This window comes from Candoia aspera, chromosome 5 (genome assembly GCF_035149785.1).
Source record: "Candoia aspera isolate rCanAsp1 chromosome 5, rCanAsp1.hap2, whole genome shotgun sequence".
Lineage (NCBI taxonomy): Eukaryota > Metazoa > Chordata > Lepidosauria > Squamata > Boidae > Candoia > Candoia aspera.
Genome location: NC_086157.1, coordinates 34,125,880 through 34,149,654, shown reverse-complemented (window position 1 = coordinate 34,149,654; position 23,775 = coordinate 34,125,880). Strand labels below are relative to the sequence as shown.

The following is a 23,775-nucleotide window of genomic DNA, read 5'->3' as shown; positions in this document are numbered from 1 at the left end:
TTAATCAATTGCATGAAGACTCCGGGCGCTCCTGCCAACCCAAAAGGGAGGACTTTGTATTGAAAAGAATCCAGTGGGCAATTAAAAGCAGCGTTCCACTCATCCCCAGCTTGTATGCGGATGTGGAAATAGACTTCGCGAAGATCGAGCTTGGAGAAAATCTTGCCCTTAGACAAATGAGCTAACATGTCCTTCATGAGCGGAAGAGGGTACTTGTTGAGAATTGAGATGGAATTTAACCCCCGATAGTCCGTACAGAGTCGAAGCGTGCCATCTTTCTTTTCCTGGAATAGCACAAGGGCCCCAACTGGGGAATTTGCAGGTTCAATAAACCCCCTTGACAGATTTTTGTCAATGAAGTCCCGTAATGCCTCAAGCTCCTTCTGAGTCATTGGATAAAATTTTGGCTTGGGCAATTGAGCATTGCCCAACTCTATTGCACAGTCAGTTTTCCGGTGGGGGGGTAGCTGATCTGCTTCCATTTCCCCAAATACGTCTGCAAAGTCTTGGTATTGATTGGGCAAGCCTTCTAAATGTGCCAAGTTAGGGCGCGGCGTGGCGATCGCAGCCCTTCCAATCCCCGCACATGCAGCTCTCTCCGCTGTAGGAGCTTGATAAAACCCATCTTTAAAAGTCATAGTTCTGTGTTCCCAGTTTATATAGGGGCTTCGATAGGTCAACCAGGGGATCCCCAGAATTACCAAGGGATTGCCAACAGGTGCTACAACGAATTTCAAAGTCTCATGGTGGCTACCCATTTGCATTGCGACAGTTCAAGTGAAATGGGTTGCCTGCCCCCCACCCCACCATTGAACCATCCAACTGTGTGAAGATCAAAGGCTGCTGGAGGGGGAAGCTAGGCAAGTCCAAAGCAGCAACACGATCAGGGTGAATTAAACACCTGGAACACCCGGAGTCAACCAAAGCCCAGACCTTGGTAGATCTTGTGCGGGAACCCAATTTCACTTTTACTGCTAAAGTGGGACAGTCTGCATTCACCATAGCATCCTCGCACCCATCCTCCTCCACCTGCCCGCAGGCGCTCTTCATGGCAGGTGGCTGGCGTTTCCCGCCGGCTCCTTAGAGTCATCTTCAGCCTCTCCCAAGAAGTAGAAGACTTCCTCAGCATCGGCTGCACCCTTGGCTGCTGTCATCCGCCGCGAGGGGGGGGGGCGATTTGGCCAGCGGCTTTCCCGCTCGATCTCCAGCCTTGGCTTTTGGGCAATCAGCTGCTCGATGCCCTTCCTTTCTGCATCAGAGACACTGACCCCTCGCATAGCGCCGATCTCTTTCCTCATCCCAAGCTCTATAGCTTGGCCGGGCAGCAGTTGTAGCACTTCAGGGTCTCCTCATGGTGGCGAGTGGTTTTTCAGATTTTCTAGTTTGCATGAAGGTATGCTGAGCATGCTCAGCCTTGCCTGCCAGACAGATCCAGTCATACAATGACTCAGGGTCGTCTCTACACAATGCCCACCGTAGGACGTCACGGTTGAGTCCCTCTTTAAACCGTTCTATTAGGGTTGACTGAGACCAGTCAGGGATTTTCCCAGCTAGAGCCTTAAACTCTAGGGCGTAATTAGCTACAGACATTTGGCCCTGGGTAAGATCCTTCAGTGCCTTCTTAGCTCTTGCCTTGGCCAGAGGATCCTCAAAATGCAACTTTAACACCCACATGAAATCCTCGAAATAATCAAATGCAGGGGAGTCAGCCTCACTTAATTGAACATACCAGTCAGCCTCTCAACCCTTCAACTTGGTGGCAATGGCAGTTATCTTAGCCTCTTCGGAAGGGAAGTATGCTCAAAACTGCCTCACGTAACTTTTAGCATTAGTTAGAAAGAAAGATCAAGAGAGCGGTCAAGAAATATGCCACAGATTGGCACTTGGTAGAGCAGCCAGGAAGGCCTTAGAAAAAATATTCAGATGCTGGAATGTGCCTACAAAGATCAGAGTTGTGCAGGCCATGGTTTCTGCACAGAGAACTCTGTAACACTAGGAAAGGAGAGAGCAAAGAGATCGGCAGCAAGTTGGATGGACTCAGTTGAAGGGGTGATGGGTATACCACTGAGAGACCTGAAGAACCAGAGTGGGGACAGCTACTCCTGGAGAAAATCTATCTGTGTGGTTGCTATGAATAGACACTGACTTCATGGCACACAATCAACATCATCGGTGTGGCCTATATTTTTCAATGGAATGTCTTTCCTGCTGGCATTACCACAATGCTCCCATCAACATGTCAAACTCAGGTTCATGACTTAAGCAGCCCATAAACCTGATTAAAAGGCTTGGTTTGTTGTTGTTTTGTTCTCTAGATAGCTTAAGTTTGTTTTTCTTTTCACCATATAGCTTTTCATTTATACAACAGGTGAGCTTTCTTTTTTAAACTGGTTCAGTTTTTATATAATAGTATTATATTGTCATTTAGTTTATAATATCATAAACTACTAAATACATAAACTACTAGTTTATATATAACATATCATTTTTAATGTTAATTATCTTTTCAAAGTTTAATAAAACAACAAAATAAATAAAAGCCTGAGTAAAAAAATAGATAAACAAGCAAAATAGCGAAACACAAAGGAAAAGCGACTAGAAGAAGGGGACATTTTGTTCATAGATTTCTTGCGCAGGGCATGTTATCCCTCTTCTTGGAGTGCGCTGATGACGCGCGCGCACGCACGCACGCACGCAAAGTTAAAGGCGGACAACGAGCTCTTCCCTTCTTGTTTAAAGATCGCGCGAAGACCCAGCCAGGAATGACGTTCCAGTCGCGTCACGTGATTCTTTTCCGGCCGACGCGCTTTTCTCTCCGTCCTTCCGATCCTTCCTCGTCCCGCCCGCCCGCCCGCCAATCAGGCGTCTTAGTTGAGCTGCGCGTGCGCCCGTGTTGAAGGCTACAGCAAGAGAGGGAGGGAGGCGTTTTCCTCTCCCTCTCCCCACCCCTCTCCGCCTTTTCTGGCATGGCAACCGCGGCGGTTGGGCGCGTGTTGGCGGGCGGCCGCAGCTGGAGCACAGCGGCGAGAACGGGGAAACCGTTGGTGGGGTCGAAGGTAAGGTCCGGGTCTCGAGGGCGGGGCTGAGCCGTCGCGTGTGTGGAACCAACAGTGATCAGCGTCCGTTTCCGAAGTAGTTGCGGCGCCTGCGCTCTGGGTCCTCCCTGAGGCTGCTTGACTTCAGTCCCCCAAATGGCTGCCCTCGGGGCGACAGAGCGAGCTGGGGCTTAACTCCCAACTGCCGCCGCTGTTTTGATACCTTCCTGGGGCAAAGCGAGGTGAAATATGGCTGTCCGCGTGCGCGCGAGGTCGTATTTCTGAAGTATACGAATCATTTGTCTCCGGATTTGTGGCTTTTAGGACCACCCTTGTAGGCATAAATATCATAGGGGATCCTAGATCTCTTCCTGCAGTAGCCATTAAGAACGATAAGTTGCAATGGGAATATTGGAAGGGATCCTAGAGGGGTTATGCTGTACTTTACAGAAGATTTGTGTTTGATGCATATGTACAAGATTTCTGTTCTATCATGTCTATGCATGGTTAAAAAAAAATCGGAGTTCGAAATCCATGGGATTGAGAGAGTTCAATTGGAGACTTTGGTTTGGAAGCAGTCAATCAGGATCTAATTTACGGCAGGTGGCTAAAACAATTGGGTGGCTTCTAAGGCACAGGCAGTTACTGGTGCCTGTTACTGGCACATATGGCACCACTGCTCCGTGAACAGCATTGGTTTCCAGCGTGCTTCTGGGTGCAATTCAAGGTGCTGGTTGTCACCTTTAAAGCTCTTCATGGTTTAGGACTGGGTTACTTACAGGACTGTCTCTCCCCAATTGTTTCTACCCATCCTACCTGATCTGGCAGGAAAGCATGCTCCCGGTCATGTCGGCTGGCAGGACCCAGAATGAGAGCCTTTTCTGCCATGGCGTCTGCCTTTGGGAACATAATTCTGCCTGAGATTAGATTAGCCCCATCCCTCTTGGCCTTTCATAAGGCCTTGAAAATGTGGCTTTGTGCCCTGGGCATAGTTTATAGCCCATCTCCTGGTAAGTATGGATAATAGGTTATTTTATGCCTGGCTGCTACGTGTTTCTATTTTTACTTGTTTTTATGTTCTGTGTTTTATGTTTTTTATTTGTTTTATTGTAAGCTGCCTAGAGTCACATAAAAGTAAGATGGGCAGCTATATAAATCAACTGAATGGACATATAGAAACAGTATACCTCAGAAGGACTGGTAAGAAAGAATGTGTTTGGCCAAAGTATGGCCAGCCTAATTAGTAGAGTTTTAAACTGAATTTGAGGAGTGAATGGGGCCAGGAATGAACTCTTTGAAGTAAGAATTTCACAAAGAATTGTAGAATTGTTGAAATCAGCCTTCTTAAACCACTCTGTGAAAAATCAGGAAAAAAAAACCAATGGCTCATAGTTATAGAGTATATATTCAACATTATACAGTAATATTCAAACCATGGCAAATAACCAAGTTGAACTTGAACTCTTAGTACACAGGGTAAATATGGTTTAATAGGTCACAGTGGAAACCTGGTTGAGATGATTCTTATGACTGGAATATAGCAATTCAAGTATATACAGTACTACAGTACTTGGTTCAAAAGGAACAGAAGCAATAGAAAGGGAGAAGTTTTGTTATATGTTACAAATAATCCATTCCTGTTTAGAAATCCAAATGGATGAATTTGCCAATGCTATAGAGACTATCAGTGAAAATAAGTGAAGGAACAAATAAAAGTAATTCTCTTGTTGGTGACTACCATTGCTGCTCCGTCAAAGAGAAGATGAGGCTGAGGCCTTCCAAAAGCAAATTGTAGATCTTTCAAAGATGCATGAAAATGTAGTGATAAAATCTATTGGGAGAAAAATCCTACCAAGCATGGTTCTTCCAAGACTTCTTCCTGACTTACTCAGCTGAAAACTTTCAGAGAGTAGAGGAAGGCACAGCAGGATCAGCTGTTCTTTACAGCAGTAATAAGTAGGGAAGATTTAGTTGAGAAAGTGGAAGTAACAGGAATATTGGAGGAAAGTGACCTTGCAGTGCTGGAGCTCTTGATACTAGGAAAGACGAAAGTTGAATATAATCAAATGTATATTGATTTTTTTTTAAAATAGATGTTAATACATTCAGAAACATAACAAGTAGGATCCAATGGTAGGAGAAGATAATGAATAAAGGAGCTCAAGATGAGTGAGAGTTTATAAAGAAGATACTGAAAACCTAATTGCAAGTAATTTCTGTAAAAGAAAAAAAATCAAGGACAGTAGAAGAAGTCAGTGTGGCTTCAGACAAATTTTCATGAAGATCTGAATACAAACAAGGATACATGCAGGAAATGAAAAGAAGCCAGCGTCACAAAGAACAGGTCCCAAACAAACAAAAAGTATTCCACCAAGATATTCTGAAGAGCAGGATGAAGGGGCATAATTTAAGCCTAAATATGATAGAAAAAAATAGTTTTACTCTTGAGGACCAATAAATTCCATCTTGAGATATGGAAGGGATTAATTGATGGTCTGGCCAAACCATTATATGTTGTCTTTGAGGTATCCTTGAGAACTAGAAACGTGCCAGATAACTGGAAGATAATAAATAGCCTTATTTTTTTTTTTTAAAGGAAAAATTGCACAAACTAATATAAGAGCCAGCTCTCACAAGGACAGAAAAAATTCTGAAATCAGGATAGTCTGTTTTCAGAAGAAGAGACAATTAGGAACTCTCTCTTTCACTCAAAAGAGGATGGCTTCAAGTCCATTAACACTGTGTGAATAGAAGAAAGAGGAATTGGAATCTTGATTTTATTATAAATATGGTTTGCATTTATGGTTTGCATGTGATACATAGCACTGGATTTTTTCATAATAGTTTATCTAGCTTTTCTATAGTAAATCTATACAGTAGAAGCTTTTGTATCGTTGAGTGTCTGTTTATCGGTTTGCAGTCTATGATTCTGTGAGAAGCCTGACAAATAGAGATCAGTCAATCAGACATTGATAACTGGAAAAAAAATAGTGGAAATCATTTTAAAAACCATCTATAAGAATCTTGGAAACAGTACAGTAATTAATAGAAGTCCCCCTGGAATTAACAAAAATAAATTTTGCCAGACTAATCCTAATCTGAATTTGGGGTGAGGGGGTTATTAGTAAATTGTGGGAAAGCTCTAACTTTTGGGTTCATCCACCTGGCCACTCTTGCTTTGCTTTCTTCCCGTTCCAGAGCTGAAAGGGCTTCTGTTGCCCTGAATCTTGCTGTTCCCCACGTGTCCTTATCACACATCCAGAACAGCTATACTACACAATGCTGTAAGTTGGTGGTTTCCCGTGGCTGAAATTCAAACTTCACTGTGATGCACCTCATTTGCTATGCCATCCTGCTGGCTATCCACTATCAGTGCACATGTCCAAAGAGATGCTTTGTGCTAGTAAGCTGATAAAGAGAAATTTGAGATTAGAAGTTTAATTCCTCATAAGAAAATGTTCTCATTAGATGAAGAATAGCTATTATTTTGGCATCAGTGGTAACGTCTTAAATTTAGAGGAAATCAGGCAAGAACAACTGGGAGAGGACTTAATGGTATGTGATGGCTGGCACCCAATATATCTACACCAGCTGTTGGTCTAAGGAAGCAATGCATGGCTGATAATTCTAAAATGGATTGGGCAGTGTTACACTGCTGAAGCTTTGTTTCCTTCTTGAGATGGTGGGAGGCATCAGAAGTAGAGGAGGGCAAAATCTGGAGAAGTGCCTCAAAGATGAAGAGGGGAAGGCGCTATGGGAGAAAGTCTACCCTTTCTGGGTGATAAGAGGATTCACCGGCCAGAGAAAGCTAGCTGCCAGCCTGACTGACAGAGGCACTTTGCTAATCAGTATCTTTAATCCCTTTCTTAATGCTAGATAATAGAGTTAGAATATTTAGAAAACTGCAGGGATACACTTATAGAAAGCTGGGAGTATGTCTTGCAAACATATACATGCTTAGAGAAGCTTTTGGCTGCACAGTTCAATAGAAGGAAAAAAAAGTACAGTGCGTTTTAGGTCTCAGGCTGAGTTGGCAATCCCTTCTCTGCTTCTTATCACTAAAAATATCCAAGAGAAGGCTGGAGAGCCCAGGATTAGCATATATAGTTATAAATAATCTTGCAAAGGAATTTGCATGAAAATGCAACTAGATGCTGTCATTTTAATAAAAGTCTGAAGAGAGGTTTTGCACTGAGTTTTCTGTCAAATTCTATGAACCCACAGGAAGCCCCAGTCACAATTGCCAGCCATAAGAAAAACAATTGCTGTCCTGAATATGTGATCAAAGCAGTCTTCTGAGCATTCTGTTCAGTCTTAAGGCCACAGGGCTGTTGGCCTTACCCCTCTGACCACTAGATGGAAGCAAAGGTTTGTTTCTCATCATGACAATGTTGTGGTCACCCTGATTTCTCTTGGTCAAGTGTAGCTGCTACTTAGGTGTACTTGGTCTTCAAGTATTTGGGAAATGAGGTTGAGCTTTGGGATGCTGTCAACTGCATCTACATAATTTTTCCGAAATGATTATTGACCAGTCCAGCACTCATCATTTCAACAGCAAAGACTTAGAATGTTTTTATCTCTTTGTTGCCATCTAGCAGTCATTTGGATTTGTGCAACTGAGTTCAGGCACTAGATACTGTAAGCGGTGTTGAAGAGCTGGAGCTTGAGAAAAAGGTTTTGCTGTAGATGTGTAGATGGATAGATCATCCTACACTTCAAAATACAGTAGATAAAGTGGCTGTGCAAGCCATGGTTCGGGTCTCCCTCACTGCCAAAGCAATGAGGCTACCTGAACTTCCCCAGCCCCCTGCCCCCTTCCATCCCCAACACATACAGAAGGCTTCTGGACCACCACCTCTACAGCATGGTTCTTATGGAACTCTTATTCTAGAGCAGAAGTGATCCACATGGAAGGTCTATCTCTCTGGTGTTTTGAGTTGCACAGTTTGTTGGTGAGGCAGTAAGCACTTTTAAAGCAATCAGTTAAGCTGTCTTTAAGGAAAAAACACACACACACATATATACAAAGAAAGTGTCTGTAGAAGCTGGGATTCCAGTCTCCCTCACAACTAAAACAGCACTGCAGAACAGGAACAGAGCTGATCAACCATATAGAAGGGGATAATCTCACAGCAGACCTTCAGAACCAATAGGTTCTGAACAGATCACTGCCCCCAACCATGTCTTCTTAAGGTGCTAGGATGTCAACATAGGAGGTCTTGTGCTCACATAACATGAAAAATAACTACTTCATGCCAGAACACTTAAAGCAGTCTTTAGACTGTCTTAGCCATGGGCTTATGATAGAATAGAGGTGACATGTTGAGGACATATCCTTTGTGAGTGATATGGGGTGTTTGTTCTGTGGAAAGGAATATATATACATGGACTTTATATTGCCTAGCAAGGAATGTAATATAATACAGGTAGTCCTCAATGATGGTAATTGGGACTGGAATTTCCATCGCTAAGTGATGCAATTGTAAAGCGCAACATCAGGTGAATGTGCTGCTTAGCAATGGCAGTTCCAGCACTTCTGGTTGCCCCCATTAATTTATTAACTTTTATCCTGCCTGTATTATTTTTATAAATAACTCAAGGCAGCTAACATACCTAATACTCCTTCCTCCTCCTAGTTTCCCTACAACAATAATCCTGTGAGGTGAGTTGGGCTGAGAGAGGGTGACTGGCCCAAGGTCACCCAGCTGGCTTTCACACCTAAGGCGGGACTAGAACTCACAGTCTCCTGGTTTCCAGCCCAGCACCTTAACCACTAGGTTATCATGTGGTTGCCATTTGCTATCTCCTGCCAGCTTCCCCACTGACTTTGCTTATAGGAAGTTGGCAAAGAAGGTGGTAAATGGCAACCATATGACTGCGGGATGCTGTGATGTTGTAATCATGAATGCAGATAGAAGCTGAATAACCATGTATGTATTAATTTGGATTCTTGCATTGAGTGGGGGGTTGAACCTGGGGACCTAAATGATCCCTTCCAACTATGACTCTATGTTTGAAGAGGAAGTGTACAAAGACACCCTGTCCCCCCAAAATAAATGAAGTAAATTAGGGTTAAGAGTCATAGAATGTTTGTAGTTTCTGAAGAAAATAATTGTCAGTGGAGAATAACTAGCAGGATTCTGAAGTATCTAGGATGGAGCAACACATGTCTGATGAATTATTGTTTGATTATTTCATATACTGTATATATAGAGGGGGGACTGGGGAAACATTTGGGAGTATTTTATAGTATCTCAAATAATGTAATTTTAGGATGAAGAATAATCCCAATCCTTTTGGAATTAAAATCTCACCAACGTAAGGAGTAACAGTGCATGTATAACAGCCACTGAATTGTCATCCAATAGCTTTTGAACTTCTTGTAGGAAGGAGGATTCTCATAGAAGAGGATGCAGGAGGAAGTGAACCTTTCCTCACAAGTAGCAATACATTACAGTATTAAGTGTGAGTGTATGCTATCTATATTGCTGTACTGCAAAAGAGCATATGGATGGCTCCACAAATGCCCATTCACTCATTGTTAGTTCATTCATTAATTTTTATATTATATACCACCTTTTATTCAGGAGTGCAAGACAGCTTTCATTGTAACTCCACAACAACAGGTAGGTTGAGCTGAGAGACAGTGACTGGCCCAAAGTTACCCAGTGAATTTCCATGGCTGAGTGTGCACCTGAACCTGGATCTCAGTTCTATCCAGCATCTTAACCAGACTGCCCTGGCTCTAAACAAGAGGAAGCGTTTGCATATGCAGGACTTAAGATATATTAATTTAGTGTTAATTGTAGGGTGTGGGCATAGTTTCCTGTTCACTACAACAGAAAAAGCCTGTCCCAAAATAAGGAGAGAGCACAAACAAAAAGCTAAAGAATGCTTGAATAGAGATTGTGAACAGATGTTTCCATCTATCAGACAACAGGTAATGGCAGCCAATAATATTATAACATTGAGGTGATAATATTTGGGAATTGGATTGGGGAAAATGTGCAGGAGGGAACAAGAAAAAATAACTGTGGCAGCCCTATTTTTGCTCCTCCTTCATCAACATAATACATGGAATTTCAGATTTGACAGACTACATCTGATACATGTAGTCATCTACTTTCTTCTGGAAGCTTAAGAATTTGTGATGGATAGAACAAATTAAGAATATGATGAAAAGTAGTGGTGTTAATGTTAAAGGCAACTGTATTAACAAACTATTAGGAATCAAAATAATTCCAGAAGCTAATTGCAAATTGATAGGGTTTTTTATTGATTAAGTAAGCATTTTTAAGTAATCAAACATTTTATTACAGTACAATTCTGTGATTACAGCATCATGGTTTTTTTTTCTGCAGCGGTTTAGGTTTGTCTTGTGTGGCTCTATTGCTGTTTTGTCAAAAGTTATTTGTTCTGATAGCTTAACAGAAGCAAGGTATTCTTTAATTCTTGTAGACCTCTTCAGGTGAGTAATGATGAGTGCTGGAATCTGAAAGGAGATGTCAAAAAGAAGAGAAGGCAAGAGGAGCTGTTTACCTATTGCCAGAACACTAAGTTTCAGGTTGAAACTGGCTTTAATTACTGGTGGGCACCAATTTGTTTTAGAAACAATATTTTGCCTTGCAAGAGGAACTACTTCTGATACTGCCCTTATACAAGCATTAACAATCATCAGCCTCCCGTATTTATTAATAAAATCCTATAGTTCTGCCTTATGAACTTCTTTTGCTAGGTAGTAGGCGAATATAATTCACATGGAGCCTGCCTGGTAATCATAATGTAGCAATTGGCTATTCCTGTCCTACAGTAGCAAGCTTCCTTTTCTTGCAAGATGAACAGGACTATTGAGCTCTGATTCTTCTTTAATTATTTCCATTTTATATAAACTAAAGCCCATATTAGACTGAATAAAACAGCCATCCCAACTTGAAGTATTATATTTAACTACAATTCTCATCATCCCAAATCATCATGAGAATTAATCATGTTGTTTGGGGTGGTAATCACTGGGTCAGAGAATGCCAAAACATAAAATGTTTCTGCCAGGCCTATAATATCAATATAGAACAGCTCTTTCATTGCAGTTATAAAGGAGTTGTATGTGCAGAGCTAGATTTGGTATTTGCTTCTGACAATGCTACTGGGAAAGGTTTTCCTTAATGTAGCTTTAAGCATGGATTGTATTCAGATTATAAGTACAACTATTCAAACATTGCCATTTAATTTAAATTTTAATTAGACAGAAGAGGAAAAATACTGCCTGGAATTAAATTATTTTACATTTAATTTAATTTAAAGGGACATAATTATACTTAGGTCCTTGCTCCATCCGTCTTTTTGTCCTGGACCTGTCTATATTTTGGGGGTTCAAACCACAGCATGCCAGCCAGACACCACATATGTTTGTGTGTTATTTATTTATTTATTTATTTATTTATTAAATTTATATAGATGCCCATCTCACATATGTGACTCTGGGAGGCGCACATAATACAAATATGTCCTAAAAAAAGATTCCACACCCTGAAGATAAAGGATTCTTTATTATCAAAAGGATTTTATTAAGTGAAAAGGATTTTCACTTTAAAAAAAAGTAAATTCAACACTTCAGATGTTCATTAGCAAAAGAAAGATATCAGCCTTCTACATTCAGCCTTCTACAGAAAACAAATTTCTTTCGTCTATTTCCCTAAAGTGATACTCACCAAATATGGCAATTTTACTTCTACAGTATATTTGCCTCATTAAAATCAACTGAAATTATATTTGAGAAGATATGTTTAAAATTCTGATGAGCAGAGAAATAAAATGGATATGTGTCCAGAACTGTCTAAAAAGTATGAGCTGAATGGGTATCTTTCTAAATCGTTTAGCTTAGTCTATTGGGTAAAGCAGCCAAATTGCAACCTCCAAGTTCTGGGGGGTTTCTTCACTTGTTTCCTTCCATGGAGACAACTTCAATAATCTGTTTATAGAATAATTAGACTGCTGAGAAGCTTTGTTAATATGAACACAGGACAAATAAAGAAGTGTATGAAGATGGCTCTTTGCCAAGCTTGAGCCATTACTGCTTTGCCAGTGATTCTTCTGTTCTTTTGGCAGAGTGCTTGATTGAAATTACAGTTGTCTTACCCACTGATTATCTTGGTAAAAGAAAAACAAATCTGTCTAGCCATATCTTGCCGTCTTCCACAAAAGCCAGAAGATAACTGCCTTTGGAACCATTGTTTTGAGCAGGAAGTGTATTTGCTATGATGCAGTAGGGTTTTAAGAGGGAAGGAATAAATTGTTCAGCCTCTGAATCAGGATTTTCAAATGGGCTGTCTTGGTCTATATGTTAGGCAGTAGAACAAGATGCTCAAAAGTCCTCATGTGAAGTGATTAGCAACTGCTGACACCAGTTCTACTGCTCATCCTTCCTTGACTTAGACCCTCCAGCTACTTTAGCTATAGTAAATGCTGGCCAAAACACTAAAAATGGTGGATTACAAGGACAACAGGTTAAGGAAAAGTGATATAAATCTTGCATCAAGTATATGTTACTAAGAGTGTATTTTATAAATTGTTTGCCTTTAAACTTTCAGAATAAATAATACCAGAATTCATGAATAAGAAATGCAGTATCAGTGCAAGAAATGTCCATTGCTTTTATAGCTACTCACTAAGGTAAATATGTGATAGATGAAGCTGTTGAGGTGACATTTGGCATCCTGAATATCTTGGATTTTAGCAGCAATAAAACCTTTTTTTTTTAATAAGAATTTTGTTCGATTTAAGACAAAGATAAAAACTACAAAAAGGCAAAAAAAACTGCAAAAAGAAAAAACGAAAGAAGAGTGAAAACACAAGAGAAAATTTTTTTTAATTATAAGAGATGACTTCCGACTTTTAACAGCAAGGTTATACAACAAAATTTCCATAATCAATCCCTTACTCTATATTAAACCAAAATCACATTATTTCTATAAATCATTCCATTGGCATATTATAAAAATCACTAAATACAGTTGCTCCCTCCCATTATATTAAAAGAAAAAGAAGATATATATATATATATACACACCTCTTAATCAACTTTCTCCCACAAAGATAACATTTAATTATTTCCTTCCTACTACTATTCTATACATCTCTGTCTGCTATAATAAAAAACTACAAAGCATATAAATTGCCTGGCATTATAATTAATAATAGAACAATTATAATAATCATATTAAGCCTAAAACCAAGCATTTATTATTATACCTTATTAATTCAAATCATTAAAAATGAAGTCAAACCAGCCGTAGAAACAATCCAGATAAATATTCTGACCCCACTTCAAAATAAACCAGAGCATTTCCATATCCCCACAGTACACAGAGCCTTTTTCATAAAGAAATCAGTGTCAGAGTGTACTGGAAAGCATTTGGCCCGAGAGATCATAAAAAACACACACCAGGCATTTCTATAAAAATAAATGTATTTACAGAAAGCACAAAAACATATTTACAAGCTTATGCATTCACACACGCTCTGAGAGGACTGAAAGGATAGATAGAAAGGAAACAAACTGTAACAAGCCCAGGCAATTTCCTTATATGGTCATTCTTTTCACATCCAAACTGAGGATACTTAAGGTTGACCTGTTCACCCTGCCAGAGTGATTTGTTACCATAGTAACATAGTGGCTTGGTCCTTGCAAAACAATCAAATGCCAACAATCAGACAGCCGAACTGCCCTCCTTAAGAACTCCAACTTCTCAACAAAAAGCCTCCCATACATAATAGCCCTTCTTTTCCATAGCATTCCATCAGCAATTCACTTCCCCTTATGGCTTGCAATTCGATCTGTCCCTTTAATTTCTTCAACTTGACTATCCAATCTTCATCCAGCATTTCAACAGAAGCCCCGATCTCGCTGTTAGAAGAAACATTTCTATTGTTGTTAAGCTCTTCAATTTCTTCCACGACATCCCCAACCAGATGACACATTTTAGACCTCAAGTTTTCCACAACGTCCTGAATGCCTTGCATAAAAACATGACAGGAATCAAAAAGGATCTGTTTAAAGTCACGATGAAAATCTGAGAAAGTCTGCTTGAAATCCTCCATGTCTCACGCAGTTGATTATGGCGCCCCCACTAGTGAAAGTGAGATAATAGAAAAATTCCAAAACATGTTTACAGAAGTGAAAATATGATAACAGTCAGTTCTCCAGGGAAAGTAGCAACAGAAAGCTGAAAGTTCAAAACAGCAGATTCAATGTGTAGGAGAATGCTAAAATCTTCAAATTTAGTACAAAAATAATAGGGAGATGATTACTTACTCTCAACCTTCCTTAATATTTGGATGGGAAGCAAAATCCAAAACTTAAAAAGAATTTTTTAAAAGAATCACAAAAATAACAATAAGCACCAAGAGAACCCACTTCTTCTTCCTGTAGAAAGCCTCTCTTAGGGTATGTGTATTTAAAAGAAATAGGGTGTTTTAGAAATGAGGTAGCCGGTCTTAGTGTCCCTTTAAGGCCACAGGGCGGCTTGGAAATGGTGACGTCCCAGCCTCCCGGTTTCTCTTACCAGTTGAACGCGAATGCTGTTTGTGATGTGGCTGCAAGCAGCATCCAGAGGACAGATGGGGTGATTCCAGGTATTCTCCTTAATGCAGAAAAATGTTCCTGGGCTTCAGGAAAAGCCTGCCTGAGCCCGAAAATTGCCGCATTGTCAGTTCTGCTCGTGGAGCCCACGAGCACAGGTATTCAGTCTGCCATGTTCCCACCGGAAGTCCAGCGGCAATAAAATCTTAAGTAAACTCCTTACCCCCACTCCCATGGGCTTCTGTGTTCTAGAAGCAGCCCACATTACCATCTTCCATCCTCCGTCCGTGCTGACCAAAGTCTCACAGGTACACTTTGCCTGATTATTAGTTAGTTCTGGTAGGATCATTTGAGTCATGCCTTAGTGTTTGAGGCAAGCAGTTTGCAAAAACAAATGGTAACTTGCTTCACTATGACATCTGTTCCAAACACAAAGTTTATTAGAATTCATTGACAAGGCAGATACCAAGTATTTTTCAAGCAATCAATCTTGCCACAGTACTTGTTTGTACTGTGCTTGCCTTAGAAGGTTGCTATTAAAAGGAGTAGTAAAATTTAATTCGTTTCCTATAATTTCAAATCCAGAAATATTTAATATTGAAGTACATATTTTCATAAGAACAACATAAATGGGATTATTTTATGTGAAGCTTTATTGAATCTTACACTCAAACCTGAGGTGCAGTTTAGGTTCAGAAAAACTTTTCAGATGAATTACTTAATAAGGATTTGCTATAGGACACACTCCATGAGTGACTGTTTAAAGCTGATAAAAAGCAAAGGAAGCACTGCTAGATTACAAGTTTTTTCAACAAAGCTTATTTTTACTTCTACATGTTACACCGCACTAATACATTTTAGGATTTTTTTTTATGCAGAACTTTATTAATTTTCAAAGTATAGTTTTTTAAAGTAACTTGTCATGCTGGCCTTCCTCAGATATTGAGGCCTTCCAGATCAATCAGCCCATTTGCTTCCCAAGCCTTTGTTTGTTTAAATGTATTGGTTGCCCAACTCCAGTGGTCTCTAGACTTTAGAACAGATGTTAAATGGATTCAAAATACCTGTCTATTGTCTTAGTCTTTATTTATTATATGGAATAAGAAAGAACATGGAGAAGACAAAAAATGTTAATAATTGTTTGTCATGGGCAAGTCCAGATTAGCCAGTGTTGGAATGTCTTTTAAACTTGCATGCTGATTTTGCCATGCCCCTACTCAATACGGATTTTTGTTAACAAAAATCTCTTCACCCAACCTTGTCCACAAAAATAAAATGACTTGCTAGCATTCTCATTGATACATTTGTGTGGGGGAAGTACAAAAAAATTCTCTTCTGAGTAGACTGCTTTATGAGGTGTGGTAGTGAGGGCAGATCAATATAAGTGATATAAACAGATTCTTTGGCAGCAGCAGCTCTATGGTCATGCTGATGTAGATGTCACCCTGTTTGTGAAGCCTGTCTGAAGTGGGGGAGGGGTGGGGGGAATGAAGAAAGATAAATTCTGAACAACATTCAGAAACCAGGATATTGGAAGGTCTAGGAATAAGTCATTAAGCCTGGGAGGGAGAAGGAAAAATATGAATTGCAGATATAATGTGCTTTCAGACAGATATAAAAGCTGACCATAAAGTAAGGAGAGAGAGAAAATGGTGAGAAATCCTTATGGAAAACAAACTACCATCATCTGTTGAAATGCTGCAAAGTTTCTTGATGGGATAACAGTATTGGTAATGTAAAAACCTCTCAAAATAAAATGCCAGAAGAGGAAGGAAATGTATCAGGTCAGATACAGAAAGATTTTTGCATTGTTAAAATGACAAATAGGTGGGATATTCTAATGTGATGCCCATAAAAAATGTCTGGAATGTCTCATTAACTCTCCCAACATATACAAGAGCCAGTTTGGTTAAGGTGCTGGCCTAGAAATGAGGAGACTCTGAGTTCTAGGCCTCCCTTAGGCACGAAAGGCAGCTGGGTGACTCTGGGCCAGTCACTCTCTCTAAGCCCAGCCCAGCCCACACGGATGTTGTAGAGAAAATAGGAGCCAGGAGTAATAGGTTTGTTTGCCACCTTGAGTTACAGTTACTTACACAGTTACAGTTATGTTTTTTAAAAGTCAGGATAAAAATCTAATAATAATACGGTCTTTTAATAGAATAATTTTATCCTAAAGTATTTTCTGATGATTGTAAACCTCTTTGGAATTGTTTTGTTTCTTATCTATCCTAGTTTTGCATAATGGATGCCATGATTAACATTTCTGAAGAACTTGTCCACAGTTACAGGAGACAAAAAGTAAGCTATCTTGTTTGGGTTGCAAAAATCCAGATGACTACTAAGTGGCAGCAAGGTGCGAAGGTTTTCTGCATCTCTTTTCGACCATGTAGTGGCTATCTGAGTTTTTGCAGTCCAGATACGGTAGCCCTAAGGTATCCGATTTTAAGTTAGAAGACAAAACATGTAGTTTAAAAAAGACATAACAAGCTTTAAAAAAATAATGACTTCAAAACTTTATCTCCCTCAACCCTCCAAAATGGTACTTGTGATCCTTGACCTCTGAAAGTTTGTCTGCCTATGGCTTAAGTGTAATGTGTGAGCTAATATGTGGACAAGTCTTCCTTATGTGTATGTGACGTGCATGGATACGTGTGTGTATGCAATATATTTTACATATATTCTGGGTTTCATCATGCAAGTCAGGATGATATATAAAGACTCAAAGATAATGTCCCATCCAGATACTAATGAAGATTTGTTTAGCTTCAGCACAATTGTTGTATCATGTAGCTTCAGATGTTAATGAATGCGTCTGTTTTTAAAAGCTGCATTGTGTTTTTCCTCCTTAGATGGTAAGGCTAATCTGTGTTACCACTCCAGCATCGCAGAAGAAAAGTAATGTTCCTTCAGGACCTGAACAATACACAGAATCTTTTTTTAAAAAAAAGATTGAAGAGTTCAACATAGGAAAGAGACATTTAGCTAACATGATGGGAGAAGATCCAGAAAGTTTTACCCAAGAGGATATTGATGTAAGTATGGTTGCACAGTTGGAGAAGTAATTTACTGCAGAGCTTCAGAATTGAAAGCTCTTTGCTTCAGCATGAGTCCCTCAGCTCTCTGTGAATTTTAATCGAACTGTCAGCATACAAGAGAATACTACTGTACATAGAAAACATTACAGCGATGGCTCTGAATAGAGATTCTACCCCTACTACTGTGCAAGGTCAGGCTTCACAGTGTAGAACTCTATATTCTACCTTGCTAAAGCACAGCAGGTTCTTTTTAAAACTACTAATGGATAATCCCCTTGATCTGAGTTCGTTAAGAACCACTATTGGGGTTTATATAGCATTTGGAAGCATTTATCTGTAATTTGACCTGCTGGGTATATTTATGCTGGGGTTTCATGTATGATACTATAACAGCTAGCAACTCAAGTGACCTTTTCCTAGGACCAGTGTTTTGGGTAGCAACTGCTGCACACTTGTTTTAGAAGTTGATCCATGGGAATTTATTTCTAAGCAAATATATCTGGGGCTGGACTTTTATTCCACTTTAATATCTTTTTCAGTAAGTATTGGGTAGTCAGCCATAAGCCTGTAAATTTATTTTTAGTATTATTTGTGCTAGATGATCTGTTTTATAACATTTCATGGAATTTTTAAATAAAATACCATATCTGACATACCTCTCTTCTAACCTAATTCTTCCTCATTCCTTTTCTGGTTATTTTTATAGTTAGGTATCACAATATGCCAGTGGTTGATTGGTTTGATGATAATATAGCTTCCGCATACCTGAACTTCTAAATACGGAGCGGTGGGACAAATAAGGGAGAAATACTACCATTGTATCCTGCCTCTTAGCATTGGAAAAATCTGATTACTACTGAACACAATACTATACTGGCATTCTTTTTTTTTTAGCAAGGCAATTCTTACATTTCTCTTTCATTTTTTTAAACTATGTCTTTTAATTCTCCTCTTGATGCACTTTCTTTCTCTTTTTTTATGACTACTGAAAGATTCATACATGTTGTTTTCTAGGAGGTAAGCTATTCTGTAATCTGGAACTGAAATCTCTTATAGGACTTGAACAAAAGAAGAAATTTTCTACTTAGGATCATTTTACAGGTTGCTTATTAGTCTGGTTCAGGTTTTGACCTTGCTGCTAAGTTCCTCAGCATGAAGCCATATTTATGTAGGATTCCATTCTTCTCAGGGTGACTGTACTGAGGCACATACATACAAGGCCATGCTAAACTGTTATGTAGCCAGTTATTTAGGCTTGAATATACACAAGCCATTTAATTTACTAGGGGTAAAAATCATTTATTTGTTGGGTATGTTTATAACGTTTCAGGAGCTATAATTTCCTCCTGAATCTCAGCAACATGTACCACAGCAGTGAGAAATACATAGTATATTAATGATTTTTTTTTAAAGCTAACAGTTAAAATACACTGTGTGCACAATTATTAGGCAAGTGAGTATTTTGACCATATCATTTTTATGCATATTTTCCACCTCCAAGCTGTATAAACCTGAATGCTTATTGAATATAAGCATATCAGGTGATGTGTATTTGTGTAATGAGGGAGGGTGTGGCCTAAGGAGATCAACACCCTATATCAAAGTGTGCATAATTAATAGGCAGCTTCTTTTCCTCAGGCAAAATGGGCCAAAAAAGAGATTTAACTGAATCTGAAAAGTCAAAAATGGTAAAAAGTCTTTCAGAGGGATGCAGCACTCTTGAAATTGCTAAGATATTGGGGCGTGACCACAGAACCATCAAACGTTTTGTTGCAAATAGTCAACAGGGTCTCAAGAAACGTGTTGAGAAAAAAAGACGCAAATTAACTGCCAAAGATTTGAGAAGGATCAAACCTGAAGCTACCAGGAACCCATTATCCTCCAGTGCTGTCATATTCCAGAACTGCAACCTACCTGGAGTGCCCAGAAGTACAAGGTGTTCAGTGCTCAAAGACATGGCCAAGGTAAGGAAGGCTGAAACCCGACCACCACTGAACAAGACACATAAGTTGAAACGGCAAGACTGGGCCAAGAAATATCTGAAGACAAAGTTTTCAAAGGTTTTATGGGCTGATGAGATGAGAGTGCCTCTTGACCGACCAGATGGATGGGCCCATGGCTGGATCAGTAACGGGCACAGAGCTCCACTTCGACTCAGACACCAGCATGGTGGAGGTGGGGTACTGGTATGGGCTGGTATTATTAAAGATGAGCTAGTTGGACCTTTTCGGGTTGAAGATGGACTCAAAATCAACTCCCAAACCTACTGCCATTTTTTAGAAGACACTTTCTTCAAGCAGTGGTACAGGAAAAAGTCTGCATCTTTCAAGAAGACCATGATGTTTATGCAGGACAATGCTCCATCGCATGCATCGAAGTGCTCCACTGCGTGGCTAGCCAGTGAAGGCCTCAAAGATGAAAGAATAATGACATGGCCCCCCTCCTCACCTGACCTAAACCCTATTGGGAAGTTGTGGGCCCCTCAAACAGGAGATTTATGGTGAAGGAAAACAGTACACCTCTCTGAACAGTGTCTGGGAGGCTGTGGTTGCTGCCACACAAAAAGTTGATCGTCAACAGATCAAGAAACTGACAGACTCCATGAATGGAAGGCTTATGACTGTTATTGCAAAGAAAGGTGGCTATATTGGTCACTGATTTTTTGTTTGAAATGTCAGAAATGTTTATTTGTAAATTTTGAGTTGTTTGTTTATTATTCTCACTTTAACAGATGAAAATAAACGAGTGACATGGAATTTTCATTTTTCATTTAGTTGCATAATTCTGCACACTAATAGTTGCCCAATAATTGTGCACACATAGATATGCTCCTGAGAATGCCAAAACCTCACTTTTACTTACTTAAATATTCAGGTTTGAGGTTTATTAACATTTTGGATTGACCGAGAGCACTGTAGTTGTTCAATAATGAAATTCATCCTCCAAAATACAACTTGCCTAATAATTGTGCATGCAGTGTATAGTTCCAAAGTTTACGCTTTCAGCTTCACAATTCTGGAGAAAGGAATATTAAGCTGGAAGATGTGATCACTCAAAAGTAGGGTAAAGCAAGCCTTGACTTGCAGTAGGCATGAACAGTTATTCTGATTTATTCCAAGGCTTGTGAGGAAGAGGGGAAAAGTAAAAAATCAAGTTTCATGCAGTATGTGTAGAAAATTCTTAGGAGTTTTATTAGCATTATCTAGTGATTGCAAGCAATGAATTGACTGCTGGGATTAGTAAAATCAAAGCAGGACTGAAATGTTATTTTACCAAGCATAAAATAAAGTTGAGAAACTGAAAATTAAAATACTTTATCTGGCTCACCTGTTTATTCCATGTTCATTGGAATTTAAGTATCCATCCTCCAGTTCTTCAGTTTTTCTTGCAGAAACTCTTCTGCTTCTATCTCACCTGAGTCCATCTCCTTAATATCTTTGCTTTTTATATAGCACTTGAATAGAGATGCTGAAAGGAAACCTGTGGCACATTGAGCATGTTTCTTAACCTATCGAGTTAAGAATACTGATTTGGCATAGAAGTTAGGGACCTGGTAAAGAGAGGGAAATTTTAAAAACAAAACAACTAGTTAATGGTTATTCATAAGGATAATGAAAATATATACCCACCTCCCAGCTTTTTCCTCCATAGTTGTAGTCTTCAATATGTTCAATGAAGAAGAATCTAGTAGAAGGGGAAGTATGGGAAAAAATGGAGTATGTTTGGTTACCCACATTTTCTTTGCAAGCAGTGCCTTCCCATACAACAGCAAAAATGAAGGAAAACTTAACAGTTTTTGAAAGACAACAGAGCCATCTTGAGTAGCAAGAATCATTTCAAATCTAGACCAAACCCAATGACTCCAAAAAGTAGGGAGACTGGAGGAGTAAAATCTAGCAGTTAAGCATAGCATAATTCGTCACAACTTTTCTAGGGTAGCAGCATTGTTTCCTCAAGAAAATGGGGTATATTCTGAAAATGTTATTTCCTCTTGTAGATGAACCAGTTTTTATTTTTTTTCTTTTAAAATGATGTCAACAAAGAGTAAGATATTAGTAAGGTTGAACTTAATAGCATCTGCTTCTAGTCCATCTCCAGACTGAAACATGTATGTTTTGTACGGAGACAGATCAAAACATGCATGTTTCAGGCAGAAGTGTTTTGTGGGGTCAGTGGGCAAAAGCTAAGCACATCAGTGGTGGCATTGGTAGCCAGAGGGATGTCGGGAAATGAAGACTCTTGGAAAATTAATGGTCAGTCTGACATCTAGAAGAGTTGCACTGCTCTCTCTGGATGATCTCCCTGGATTTTGGTTTGACCAAAACCTGAAGCAGCCCAAAAGTTAGGTTCTGCCAAATCACAGCCCTCCTGGAATTGTTTGCAAAAACTTCCAAAGCAGAGTGAGTTTCAAGTTTGCAACAAAGCACATTTTCTGTTTTTTTGCATACCACTATTACTTAGCATAGTCCGTATAATGCATGTTCAATTTGCTCTCATAATATCAGGTGTTGTAAATACGTAGCTTGTGTAACAGTGCCTGCTATACATAATTAAATTTCTGTTACAAAATATAAAAGCCTTTTAACACTGTGGGCAGAATTATCAGGGTTTACGCTTGGAACAGGAATAATTCCTTCTGATTAGTGCTTATGCATCTCCTCTTGTCTTCTGTTAATCAGTGCATGCAGTGCACTTCCAAAGTAGGCATCCTATGGTTCTTTTCTTATTGGCATTTTGGATACGTGTTTTGAAACAAGTCCTACAAAGAAATATGCTGACAGCATTGTCATTGCTTTCACAGGTTGTTTTTGCTCAGAATAGTACTTTACTGGTAGCTTTATTTTTTAGAAATAAAAAAGCTAAGCTGTAAATTACACCGCGTGTCCTGGGGGGGGGGAAGCCCAGTAAATTGATATATAACTGTACAGAAGCCTACCAATTGCTTTTTAATTGTATTATAGACCGTGCTCTGAAATCAGGATGTTTTATTCTCCTATGTGTGAATATGCAGTATGAAGTTTCTCTAATTGATTCGCTTTGCCCATTCCATCTGATGTATCATTTTTCACAATATTTCATAATTTGTGCTCATTTCTAATGAACAGAGTCGTTAGGACAGGCATGTCTAAGTACAACTGACAGCTAACATTAGGTGCCAGATGCAGTTTATAAAGCTATGCAGAAATGTAGAGAACAGTTTAAATAAATTAGCACCTGTACATTAGTCTCACTTGCTGGTAATTTATAAGCGAATCAGTAGAGATGACATTTAGGTAAGTCATTGATCAAGTTAACAGCTGCAGACCCGCTGCCCAGCTGGGATACCTAATTAATAGAGATTGCAGTCCTGACCTAGTGCTTTTCCCTGAGTTGAGAACATAATCTTTTTATTTTGTGATTTAACTTTTAACATAAGGAATAAAGAATCTGCCTTATTTTTGAACAGTCAAATCCTTTAACATTAAGCAAATAAAAAGAAAGCTGAAACAATCCTAAATTCTAATGGAAATAATGCCTGATTAAATATTGCTGAACTACATACAACTCGATAAAAGTGAGAGTTTTTACTCTTTTGAATTACTAAATCCTCCTACAAGTTGAGCTTGACTTCTGATCATATCATATCCATGTAGCTTTCTTGGCAACAAAACAGAAGTAGTTTATGGCCTTCTTTCAGGATGTTTTTTTCAATTTGGTAATCTAGCTTGTAGCTGTGGGATTTCTTGATAGATTTCTTGATCTAGCGTGTAGCTGATGGGATTTCTTAGGTATCAAAATACTAAACTTGCTTAGCTTTTCAAGACCAACCAAGCTTGGCTACATGCTGCCACCTGTTTGGATGCTGAATTACTATGTGATTGTGAAGGATGTTAATGGTAGGGGAAGACCAAAGATCTTGACTGATATAGAAGGATAGGCCATTTGTCTAGTGTTCCAGTATAAAAGAAATGTTTTAAAAACTACCTCATTCTGAAGTTCTTTTTTCAAGTAGCAGTGAAAGTGTGATTCTTCTCTATTTTTTTTTTAATGGCAAGAGAATTTTTATCACAAGGAATAAAAATCAGGAATTGTCATTTATGTTAAAAGTGTCTTTTCTTGTCCTAAAAGAGTATATACATTTTGTTAC

The 23,775-nt window shown here is 39.2% G+C and overlaps 1 protein-coding gene across 1 annotated transcript in view; it reads left to right on the top strand.

Annotated features, from left to right (window-relative positions):
• Positions 1-2,923: 2,923 nt before the first annotated feature.
• Positions 2,924-23,775, top strand: part of MRPS9 (mitochondrial ribosomal protein S9) — a 43,981-nt gene continuing 23,129 nt past the window's right edge. Inside the window, exons 1-2 of the mRNA XM_063304934.1 lie at positions 2,924-3,056; positions 17,463-17,645. Coding sequence (XP_063161004.1) covers positions 2,967-3,056; positions 17,463-17,645 — 273 coding nt within the window. The 5' untranslated portion in view covers positions 2,924-2,966. The remainder of the gene's footprint in view (positions 3,057-17,462; positions 17,646-23,775) is intronic.